At 42.8% G+C, this 12,508-nt stretch overlaps 1 protein-coding gene across 1 annotated transcript; it reads left to right on the top strand.

Annotated features, from left to right (window-relative positions):
• The first annotated feature begins 10,104 nt into the window (after positions 1–10,104).
• LOC108178519 (olfactory receptor 1A1) lies at positions 10,105–11,034 on the top strand. Its single transcript, XM_017348889.1, has one exon. The coding sequence runs from the start codon at positions 10,105–10,107 to the stop codon at positions 11,032–11,034; it is 930 nt and encodes a 309-aa protein (XP_017204378.1).
• Positions 11,035–12,508: the final 1,474 nt, after the last annotated feature.

Below are 12,508 nucleotides of genomic sequence, written 5' to 3'. Positions count from 1 at the left end.
ATTTCACTCAGCATGATGTGTTCCAGATTCCTCCATTTGGTTGCAAATGACTGGATTTCACTGTTTTTTACTGCGGTATAGTATTCTAAAGAGTACATATCCCATAATTTCTTTATCCAGTCTACTGTTGATGGGCATTTAGGTTGGTTCCAGGTCTTGGCTATTGTGAATTGAGCTGCAATAAACATTAGGGTGCAGACCGCTTTTTTGTTTGCCAATTTCATTTCCTTTGGGTAAATTCCAAGGAGTGGGATGGCTGGGTCGAACAGTAGGGTTATATTCAGGTTTCTGAGGAATCTCCAGACTGATTTCCATAGTGGCTTAACCAGTTTGCATTCCCACCAACAGGGAGTTAGTGTCCCTTTTTCCCCACATCCTCACCAGCATCTGTTGTTGGTAGATTTCTGTGTGTGAGCCATTCTAACCGGGGTGAGGTGAAACCTCATTGTGGTTTTGATTTGAATTTCCCTGATTGCTAGTAATCTAGAACATTTTTTCATGTGCCTGTTGGCCATTTGGATTTCCTCCTTTGAAAAATGTCTATGGAGGTCCTTGGCCCATCTCTTAAGTGGGTTGTTTGTTTTGTTTTTGTGGAGTTTCTTGATATCTTTGTAGATTCTGGTTATTAACCCTTTATCTGTTGCATAGTTTGCAAATATTTTTTCCCATTCTGTCGGTTGTCTCTTCACTCTCCTGACTGTTTCATTTGCAGTACAGAAACTTCTCAATTTGATGCAATCCCAATAGTTGATTTTGGCTTTGATTGTCTGTGCCTCCCGGGTCTTTTCCAGAAACTCTTTGCCTGTGCCAATATCTTGAAGGGTTTCTCCAATGTTCTCTAGTAACTTGATGGTGTCAGGTCGTAGATTTAGGTCTTTAATCCATGTTGAGTGGATTTTTATGTAAGGTGTAAGGTAGGGGTCTTGCTTCATGCTTCTGCACGTGGAAATCCAGTTTTCCCAGCACCATTTATTGAATAGACTGTCCTTGCTCCAGGAATTAGTTTTAGATCCTTGATCAAATATAAATTGGCTGTAGATGTTTGGGTTGATTTCTGGTGTTTCAATTTTGTTCCATTGGTCTATCCATCTGTTTCTGTACCAGTACCATGCTGTTTTGATTACAACTGCCCTGTAGTATGTCCTGAAATCTGGTATTGTGATGCCTCCGGCTTTGTTTTTGTTGTGCAAGATTGCTTTAGCTATTCAAGGTCTTCTGTGTCTCCATATGAATTTCACCATCATTTTTTCTAGATCTGCGAAGAATGTCTTTGGTATCTTGATTGGGATTGCATTGAATCTATAAATTGCTTTTGGGAGAATGGACATTTTGATGATGTTGATTCTTCCAATCCATGAGCATGGAAGATTTTTCCATTTCTTGGTATCCTCTTCTATTTCTTTCTTTAAGATTTTGTAATTCTCATCATAGAGATCTTTAACGTCCTTGGTTAAGTTTATTCCAAGGTATTTGATTGTTTTTGTAGCTATTGTGAATGGGATTGATCTTAGCAGTTCTTTCTCAGCCGTGGCATTGCCTGTGTATACAAAGGCTGTTGATTTTTGTGCATTCATTTTATATCCTGCCACTTTGCCAAACTCCTCTATGAGTTCCAATAGTCTCTTAGTAGAGTTCTTTGGATCCTCTAAGTAAAGAATCATATCGTCTGCAAAGAGGGATAGTTTGACTTCTTCCTTCTCAATTTGTATTCCTTTGATTTCTTTTTCTTGTCTGATGGCTCTGGCTAAAACTTCCAGAACTATGTTAAATAGCAGTGGTGAGAGTGGGCATCCCTGTCTGGTGCCAGACCTCAGAGGAAATGCTTCCAACTTTTCCCCATTCAATAGGATGCTGGCCATGGGTTTTTCATAAATTGCTTTGATTATATTGAGGAATGTTCCTTCTATGCCCAATTTGCTTAGAGTTTTCATCATGAAAGGGTGTTGAATTTTATCGAATGCTTTCTCTGCATCTATTGAGATAATCATATGGTTTTTCTTCTGCAGTCTGTTAATGTGGTGAATCACATTGATTGATTTGCGAATGTTGAACCATCCCTGCATACCAGGGATAAATCCCACTTGGTCTGGGTGGATGATTTTTCTGATGTGTTGTTGTATTCTATTGGCGAGAATTTTATTGAGGATTTTTGCGTCTATGTTCATCAGGGATATTGGTCTATAATTTTTTTTCAGTGCTGCATCTTTCTCTGGCTTAGGGATTAAGGTGATGCTGGCTTCATAGAAAGAATTTGGGAGGATTCCATCTTTTTCAATTGTTCTGAATAGTTTGAGAAGAAATGGAATTAGTTCTTCTTTAAATGTCTGGTAGAATTCAGCAGTGAATCCATCTGGTCCTGGGCTTTTCTTTGTTGGGAGGGACTTTATTACTGTTTCAATTTCTGTTTCAGTTATGGGTCTATTTAGGTTTTCTATGTCTTCATGGTTCAATTTAGGTAGATTGCATGTGACCAGGAATCTATCCATTTCTGAAAGATTTTCCTGTTTGCTGGCATACAAGTCCTTGTAGTAATTTCTGATGATTCTTTTTATTTCTGTGGTGTCTGTTGTTACGTTTCCTTTTTCATCTCTGATTTTATTGATTTGGGTCTTTTCTCTTCTTTTTTTAGTTAGTTGGGCCAATGGGGTGTCAATTTTGCTTATTTTATCAAAAAACCAGCTCTTCGCTTGGCTGATTTTTTGTAATTTTTTTTTGATTCAATCCTGTTAATTTCTTCTCTGATTTTAATTATTTCTCTTCTCCTACTAGATTTGGGTCTGGTTTGCTGCAGTTTTTCTAGGTCCTTGAGATGTGCTGAAAGCTCATTTATTTGGTACCTTTCAATTTCTTGATATAGGCACCTATTGCTATAAACTTGCCTCTCAATACTGCTTTTCCCATATCCCATAAGTTTTGATATGTTGTGTTGTTATCCTCATTTACTTCCAGAAAGTTTCTGATTTCTCTTTTGATTTCTTGAATGACCCAGTGTTCATTCAGAGCATGTTGTTCAGTCTCCATGTGTTTGCATACTTTCTGGGGTTTCCTGAGTTGCTAATTTCCAGCTTCATTCCGCTGTGGTCTGAGAAGCTGCATGGTATGATTCTAATTCTTTTAAATTTGCTGAGACTTGCTTTATGGCCTAGTATGTGATCAATCCTAGAGAAGGTTCCATGCACTGCTGAGAAGAATGTAAAGTCTTTAGATGTAGGATTGAAAGTTCTGTAGATATCTGTTAGATCGATTTGGGCAATAGTGTCGATTAAATCTGCTGTTTCCTTGTTGATCTTCTGTCTGGATGATCTGTCTATTTCTGAGAGTGGAGTATTGAAGTCCCCCAGTACTATTGTATTGGAATGTAAGTCTCCCTTTAAGTCCCTTAACATGTCTTTTAAATAGACCAGTGCCCTGTAATTAGGTGCATATACATTTATAATAGTTACATCTTCCTGTTGAATTGAACTCTTAATCATTATATAGTGCCCCTCTTTGTCTCTCTTAACAGTTTTTGTATTAAAGTTTATTTTGTCTGATGTTAATATGGCTACACCTGCTTTTTTTTGGTTTCTATTGGCATGGAATATCTTTTTCCAACCTTTCACTTTCAGTCTGCATGCATCTTTGTTAGAGAGATGTGTTTCTTGTAGGCAACAAATAGTTGGGTTGTGCTCCTTGAGCCAATCAGCCAATCGGTGTCTTTTAACTGAAGAGTTAAGCCCATTAATGTTTAATGTGACTATTGATACGTAGTGACTTTCCCCTGCCATTTTCCCGGAGATATTTTCTAGTATATGCTTTGAGCTTCCCATGCTCTTTTACTGGTAGGTGTTCTTCCTTTACCTTCTTTCATATTGATGGCCATGTTTCTGTGTTTCTGAGTGTAGCACATCTTTAAGTATCTTTTGCAGGGCCGGACGAGTGGCTGCAAAGTCTTTCTTTTTTTTTTCTTTTTTTTTTCTTTTTTGACAGGCAGAGTGGACAGTGAGAGAGAGAGACAGAGAGACAGAGAGAAAGGTCTTCCTTTGCCATTGGTTCACCCTCCAATGGCTGCCACGGCCAGCGCACTGCAGCTGGCGCACCACGCTGATCCGATGGCAGGAGCCAGGAGCCAGGTGCTTCTCCTGGTCTCCCATGGGGTGCAGGGCCCAAGCACCTGGGCCATCCTCCACTGCACTCCTGGGCCACAGCAGAGAGCTGGCCTGGAAGAGGGGCAACCGGGACAGAATCCGGAGCCCCGACCGGGACTAGAACCCGGTGTGCCAGCGCTGCAGGCAGAGGATCAGCCTAGTGAGCCGCGGCGCCGGCCTGCAAAGTCTTTCAATTTCTGTTTGCTATGAAAGGTCTTTATTTCACCTTCATTCACAAATGAGAGCTTAGCAGGATATAATATTCTGGGCTGGCAATTTTTCTCTCTTAGCACCTGTGCTATGTCTCGCCATTCCCTCCTAGCCTGTAGTGTTTCTGATGAGAAGTCTGCTGTGAGTCTAATTGGAGATCCTCTGAGAGTAATCTGACGTTTCTCTCTTGCACATTTTAGGATCTTTTCTTTACGTTTCACTGTGGTGAGTTTAAATACAACGTGTCGTGGTGAGGATCTCTTTTGGTTATGTTTACTGGGGGTTCTATGAGCTTCCTGTACTAGGATGTCTCTGTCCTTCTCCAAACCCGGAAAGTTCTCTGCTAGTATCTCACTAAAAAGGCCTTCTAATCCTTTCTCCCTCTCCATGCCTTCAGGAACTCCTAGAACTCGAATGTTGGTTTTTTTAATAGTATCCTGTAGATTCCCAACAATATTTTTTAGATTTCTAATTTCCTCTTCTTTTCTTTGGTTTGACTGTATGTTTTCCTGTGCTCTGTCTTCTAAGTCCGATATTCTCTCTTCCGTTTCACTGACTCTGTTTTTTAGACTTTCTAATGTGTTTGTCATTTGATCTATTGAGCTCTTCATTTCATTTTGATTTCTCTTCACTATCACACTTTCCTGTTCTACTAGTTTCTGCGTTTCATTTTGATTCTTCCTTAAAATTTCATTTTCACGAGAGAGATTTTCAATCCTGTCCAATAAGGATTTCTGTAGTTCAAGGATTTGCTTTTGAAAACTTCTAAATGTTCTTATCATAAATTTTTTGAAATCCGTATCTTGCATTTCTTCTATCTCATCATCTTCATAATCTTGGCTTAGGGTGTTTTGTTTATTTGGAGGCATCATAGTGTCATTGTTGATCTTGTTCCCTTGATTTTTGTGTTTGTTGCTTGGCGTTGTTAATTCTTCTTCCCTCACTGTGAGGTTTTTTTTTTTTTATACTATGTCTGTGTTAAGTGGACTGTCTGCTGTTGGAGGAGCCTTGGAGGCTTGAGATGGGTGTGGCCTGAGAGCTCTGCTTGGTTCTTCTGTGTTACGAGTGTGCAAAGGTGACACCCTCAGGTTATGCATGGTAAATCTCTCTTTTATTTATTTATTTATTTTTTATTCAGGAGGTAAGTAATACCGCAGGGCTGAGCAGAATTGATGGTATTTAGCTTCCGATCTCTGGCTTCTACCCAAAGAGTCTGTGTGGGCTCAGTTTCTCCTGCGGACTCCCACTGGGTTGCCTAGGCTACTGAATTGTAGCGCCTCAGTTCCTTAGCTCTCCCCTTTTGTTATGTATATCCCGAGTGGGGCCTGCTCTTTGTCTCTTGCTGGCCTTTGCAAGGTTGGCAGAGAGAGAAACTTGCCTGTACCAGTACCCCCCCCAACCCTTTTTTTTTTCCTTCTCTCCTGTAGTCAGTCTGGTGAACTTTCCCGCCTCAAAGCCTGCTTCCCTCTAGATTCTGTCCGCCGTTTCCCCGCCAATGTCTTGGGTTACTGAGCTCACCTCCCCTTCCAGCGCCGATGTGTGGACTCAGAGCCCTGGGCGTCCCTGCTCTCCCCACTGGTCGTCTGTGTCACATCCACTCCCCTTCGTGTACTGGCGTGCAGACCCTGTGGCTCTCGTGGCTCGGCTTCCGCGCGGTGGGCGACCTTGCTCTCCCAGTAGGTCCTCCGAGTCACAGCCACTAGATCCGGAAGAGTTTCCTCTGCAATTTTTTCCTGATCCTTTTTCTGAGGCTACCGTAACTCCACTTTTATTAAACTAAATTTTCCCGGACTATCGGTGTGCGCCCTCACTATTCTGCCATCTTGGCTCTGAATTTTTCAACTTTTATTTGTATCTACAATTTCTACGTGAATTAATAGGAAAGGGGTTTGTCAACATCAGTCCACCATGTTGCCAAGAGCCCTGCCTCTGAAACCCTGCACTCACACACCAGATGAGCTCACCACACAGTTTGGGAACAGTCTCAGGTAACTGAACCCTTTGAAACCTGAGGTATCATGATTTTGTGTGAAAAAAGGGGGGAAAGGCATCTTAAGAAAGAGAAAAAACAAGCATCTATAGGTACAACTATGACAATGAACCCCATAAGACTGGATAATTAGACCTACATCCTCCGTGCCTACCCTACAATTCACACATGTGCTATGAGAGACTGAGAACTGGTGATTGGATTAATAATTGATTCAATTAATTTCTGAGTACAAGGCTCTTTAGAAAAATAATGAATTATTCACACTATCTTGGACTAGTGTTAAATTAATCACAAAATGTAGAATAACTTAATCAGAATAAAAGATTATTTATCTCCTATATAACATTCCAAATAGTGATTTCTGGTGATAAGTGGCTCTCCTGGATGTAAACAACTAAGAACACAGGCTCATTCTACCATGTGACTCCACCATCCATCCCATTTGGCTTTCTTGCCACTTGTTGCTCCCCCTCTTCGCGGAGGAACGACACAGGACCCTGCGCTGTTCTTTTGTCTGCTCGGCCCTCCCCGGGTTTGCTGCTGGTTCTTCCTGGGTTGGCTACCGACGCTTCCACCTCTGTGGAAAACCGAATCCGAGCCTTCTCATTGCCGTATTGTGGGGAGACTTATTGATGTTGATTCGTGCCTATCTTCGGTGACCTGTAGCTCATACTCTGGTCGAGCTGCCTGCTGGTGCTTATCGCCTAATCAGGCAGACCGAATCCAAGCTCTCTCATTGCCATGTTGTGGGGAGGCCTTGTTTTTCTCTATTTCTCTATCTCCGGGCATTCCTATTTCTCCTATTTTACTTCTATCTGCCAGCATTCCTATTTCTCTCATTTTACTTCTATACTTCTGTTTCTCTTATCCCCACGGCTTCCCGGCGCCTGCCCCGAGGCTGCTTCTCGGCGCCTCGCCCCGCAGCGACTTCCCGGCTCTGCGCCGCTTCAGCCCACGCTTCTCGCATCTGCACGGCTTCCCGGCACCTGCCCTGCGGCGGGTTCCCGGCTCTGCGCGGCTTCCCGGCTTCGTGCGCACTCCGCGGTCTCCGCGCCCTTCACGCCCGCACCACGGCCCTGCGCCAGCCCCGCACTTCCTATCTACTCGCGCCCCGCACGCTCTCTGCGCGCGGCGGCTTCCGCGAATTACACAGCCTAGCTCATGTTTCCGCTTCTTGGTTTTCAGTCTAAGTTCCCCGGGTTAACCTGACGAAATGCAACCTAGTTTGCATCTCCGCTCCCGGTTTGGCTTCCCGTCTTTTGCTCCCCAGGCTAATCTGACGGATTCCAACCTGGCTTACGCGTCTCCGCCTCTGGTTTTAGCTTTTCGCCTTTTGCTCCCCGGGCTGACTTGACGAATCCCAAGCTAGCTTACGTCTCCGCTTCAGCCTGCCCCCGCGGCTTCATTTTCCCTAACATTTTTCTCTACCCGGTATGTTTCCCTAAGTTTTCTTCCAACAATATTCCCCTCTCATTTCTCCTGGCTTCTCCCCACAGTCCGTATCCGAGTCTGTTTGTTCTAGCTTTCACTTTCGCTTTTAATCTCCTAGCTTCCCCGCCATAGTCCGCATCCGAGTCTATGTTTCCTCCAGCTTTCACTTTCGCTTTCAATCCTAACTTCTTCCGGCACTTTTTCCGTCCGGCTTTTCCCTAGGCTCTTTCTAATCTCTCTCCGGTATTTTCCCACTTTTTCCCGCTTCTTCCCGCTTCTTCCCTAGTCTCTCTCCGATATTTTCCCGCTTCTTCCCTCCTAAGTTTCCTATCCGAGTCACGGCACCATTATGTCGCTCCCCCTCTTCGCGGAGGAACGACACAGGACCCTGCGCTGTTCTTTTGTCTGCTCAGCCCTCCCCGGGTTTGCTGCTGGTTCTTCCCGGGTTGGCTACCGACCCTTCCACGGAGGTTCCCCCTGCCACTTTCCCCACTTCCGCGGGGGAGCGGCACACCGCCGGCCGGCTCTCTCGGGGGCTGCACAGGTGTTCCTTCAGATAGATGTTCCTCTTAGATGTTCCTGGTGCATGTTGTCTCTCTCCTCCTTTATAGTCCTCTTCCACCAATCCCAACTCTGCTACCCACACGCCGAGCACACTGCTCTCCTCCAATCAGGAGCAAGATCAGCTCCTGCAGCTCAGTCAATCAAATTGGCGAGAGGCAGCTGCGTAGAAGCTGTTTACTCCTCTCCCAGCGCCATATTGTGGGAGAGCAGATGCATAGAATAAGTCTTAATTCCAGTAACAGTCTAGTCCGAGTTGCTCCCCACACCACTTGCCCCTACTTGGCCCAAGGGAAAGAGAGTAGAGGAAGCTCAGAACTGGAACATTTATGCAGATTGGCTGGAAGTCAGTCACATGACTGAACCTCATTGCCAAGGAGGCTGGGAAGTGGTGCCTAACTGAGTGTCCTGGAAGAAGAGGACAGCATTGATTTCACTATGGCAGCAAGCAGTGTCTTCCCTGAGTAGGCTTTGCAGTACACAGTGGCTCAAAGAGAAGAGAACCTGTCATCAAGCAGTGAAGGAAGTGTTAATAATATTTCAGGTGGGAAATTGTAGTGGTCTAAATTAAAGCACTGAGACATTAAGTAGCAAAGCTGAGTTATGAAATAATTACTTTAAATAACAAACTGACAAGATCAGACATGTACAGGAAAGGAAATAAACTGGGTAATTACATATGTGAGCATCCCACATGTGGGGAACACAAGAAATAAATCTGGATTTAACTCAAGAAATATCAAGTACAAACTTACACAGTAATCTAAGTAGAGAAGGAAAAAATAAAGAATGTATGGTTTCTCCAACCCCCCAGATCTTGCAATTTTCTTAGGTTAGCTGTGCAATGTATGGGGTTTGGTTGAACATGTTTGTAGGTTGACTGAATATGGAAATATGGGGAAAGGAGACAAACTTACAGATACAGACCTGAGGGTTTACTAAGCAGTGACTGATGCTACCATGTTGTGCAAGTCACCAAAAGAAATTATTAAAAACAGGAAGGGAAAACTAAAGAGAAATCATTATGATCACATGTATTCTAGGATTTTCCAAACAATTAAATGAGATGGAGAAAATCTACTTTACAGGGATACCTGGGGAGAAAGTTCACTGGGCTTATTCTTGAAGGATTTAAATCTGGTGGTCCTTGTGATTCACACTTTTCCGATGCCAGTGTATCAGCTTGTTACCTCTTGGACTCTGGGACCACGCTGGCCAATGAAACTATTCCTAATTTGTAGGCCGGTCCTTCCACTAACAGACCTTTCAGGTGGAAGCACTTTGCCAAAGACTCAAAACGCTGTCCTTTCCTTATCATGTGTTTGTGATTCTGGCTTCTCCATTTAAGTTGTGAAGTCCTTGAGAGCAGAGACTATGTCTTACATGTTGAATGAATAAATGAATAAAGTGTGTTTGACACATATTTATGTTTTCCCCTTGAAGCCTAACAAATACTCTAGACTACAGAATATGAAACTGAATGACTTGTTAAATGATTAAATCCTAGATGTTTGTGTGGTTGTCCTGACTGGGGAGAGTGAGCACCTCTGATTCACAGATTGTTCACTTCTTAGACAAGAGTGTCCAAGGGGTCAATGACTATTAGTCTTGTTGACCAACAGAGACTTCTTCCCAAATATTGAGTATCTCCAGATTTTATATACTCAGATGTGGGAAGAGCTGATCATTTGAGTCAAAATGGCGGTGGATATGGAAGATTATAAAACAAAGTAACTACACTAGTAACTCTGGTTTCCTCTCCCCTTTCAGGCTGAAGGAGCCATGAGGGAAGAAAACCAGTCCTCTACCCTGGATTTCATCCTCCTGGGAATAACTGGTCGGCAGGAACAGGAAGACTTTTTCTTCATCCTCTTCCTCTTCATTTACCCCATCACTTTGATTGGAAACATGCTCATCATCCTAGCCATTCGCTCTGACATTCGCCTTCACAACCCCATGTACTTTTTCCTTGCCAATCTCTCCCTTGTTGACATCTTTTTCTCATCTGTAACCATCCCTAAAATGTTGGTCAACCACCTCTTGGGTAGTAAAGCCATCTCCTTTGGAGGATGCCTAACACAGATGTATTTCATGATAGCCTTGGGTAACACAGATAGCTACATCTTAGCTGCAATGGCCTATGATCGAGCCATAGCCATCAGCCGCCCACTTCATTATACAACAATTATGAGTCCACGCTCTTGTATCCTGCTAGTTGTTGGGTCTTGGGTGGTTGGAAACTCCAATGCTCTCCCCCACACTCTACTCACAGCTCATCTGTCTTTCTGTGGCAACAGGGAAGTGGCCAACTTCTACTGTGACATTACCCCTTTGCTCAAGCTGTCCTGTTCTGACATAAGCTTTAATGTGAAAATGATGTATCTAGGGGTCGGTGTTTTCTCCGTGCCACTGCTATGCATCGTTATCTCCTATGTCCGAGTCTTTGCCACAGTCTTACGGGTTCCCTCCACTAAGGGTATACTTAAAGCCTTCTCCACCTGTGGTTCCCACCTTACAGTTGTTTCTTTGTACTATGGGACAGTCATGGGCATGTATTTCCGCCCCCTGACCAGTTACAGCCTAAAGGATGCAGTGGTGACTGTGATGTACATGGCAGTGACCCCAATGTTAAATCCTTTCATCTATAGCCTGAGAAACCAGGACATGAAAGCTGCTCTGGGAAAACTCTTCAGTAAGAGAACTTCTTCATAACCACTGTGAGATCACACACGGATACTGCAGTCAATCACCAGTTAGGACGCACTTGGAAATCCTGCTCCAACATCATCCCTCCACAAGAAGACGCCTTTGGCCTCCCCAGCCTGAAATTCATTTTCTCAGAAATCTTGTAAGAGTCTGAAGAGACATCTTACTGAAATTATCACTTACAACATGTTTATGCGCCTTTTGGCAAAGTGGCAACACAAGAGATTGGGTTCAAATCCATGCTACTAGCAGGGGAAAACTGGGAAAGTCTGAGCCTTAGCTTCCCCATCTATATACTTGGAATAGTAACACCTGTCCTGCCTGTCATGGGGTGTGGTCACATAGCTCGTGCTTTGAAGACTGCAAATCACTAATCACATGCCAATTTTTTATTTGGTTATCGTGTTCAATCTCCTTCTCTGGTCTTGCAAGCCTCTGAGGACAGGAGCCGTCATGTGACACATGACTATTCCTTCATAAGCATGGTACTACAAAGTGTAGCCACAGATACTTGTATTACTTGGTGTGGTGGAGTGGAATGAATGCATGAAAACATTAGTATTTGAAATGTATTCTGAAAATAACTCGAGATAATCAGGTTGGGCATTATTTACCTCTCCTTAAAACCAGTAAAGACACTATCTGGGGAGAGATTGCTTGCTTACTCCATATTTTATTAAACTAGACTATCTCTAAAGATCCTAAGACTCTCCCTAAATATTACCAAAATGATAGTCATCGATAGGTTTATTGTTTTGTAAAGTAATAAAGATTCTGATTTAATGAATACAAAAAAGTTAGTAATTCATTATAATATAAAATAAAGCCACAGTGACTAAGAAAATCCTGGGTGCCAAATAATAAATGAAGAAAAATTAGCAGTATTGAAAATCCCATGACAATCTTTCTCAGCAAGCCCCAGGCAAGATGAGGTTTTGCTTCTGGTGACCAGTTCCAGTTGTGTAACTGACATTCCCTGAAACAGAGATCATCAATCCAGCAGGTCACTAAATCCCTACCAAAGAATTCCAAGATCTATGACTTGATTCTACTTATAAGAAAATCATAAAATTTTTCAAAATATTGATAACATATGAATGATCATTCATTAACCTCATATTTTCCAACAGGATTATAATTTTGAAGAGATAAGTGGTGAGTGCATCTTAGAACAGTATGCAAGTTGCTCTGTTATCTACTCTTTTTAACTGCCAGTAAAAATATAAAACGTTTCTATAGACAATAATTTTCTATTGCCAAGAATTTGCCCATGAATGTTGGAAGATGACATAAGTCATCTTTCTGGCACCAAGGATGGGAACTGTTGTGGAAATCTTCTTTTTGACCCAAAATGGATTTGATCACAAATATAGACATCTGTGTGAGTGAATGATCAATGCTGGTGGGATGTAAGTATTTCATTTAGGGAATTTTCAACGTAAGGCAATGAAAATCTCACAGAAATGTATTTATTAACAGT

Source organism: Oryctolagus cuniculus, chromosome 17 (assembly GCF_051225735.1).
Source record: "Oryctolagus cuniculus isolate XC-2025 breed Fujian yellow rabbit chromosome 17, ASM5122573v1, whole genome shotgun sequence".
NCBI lineage: Eukaryota > Metazoa > Chordata > Mammalia > Lagomorpha > Leporidae > Oryctolagus > Oryctolagus cuniculus.
Note: the sequence above shows the minus strand (reverse complement) of the source record. Positions and strands in the feature narration are given on the sequence as shown.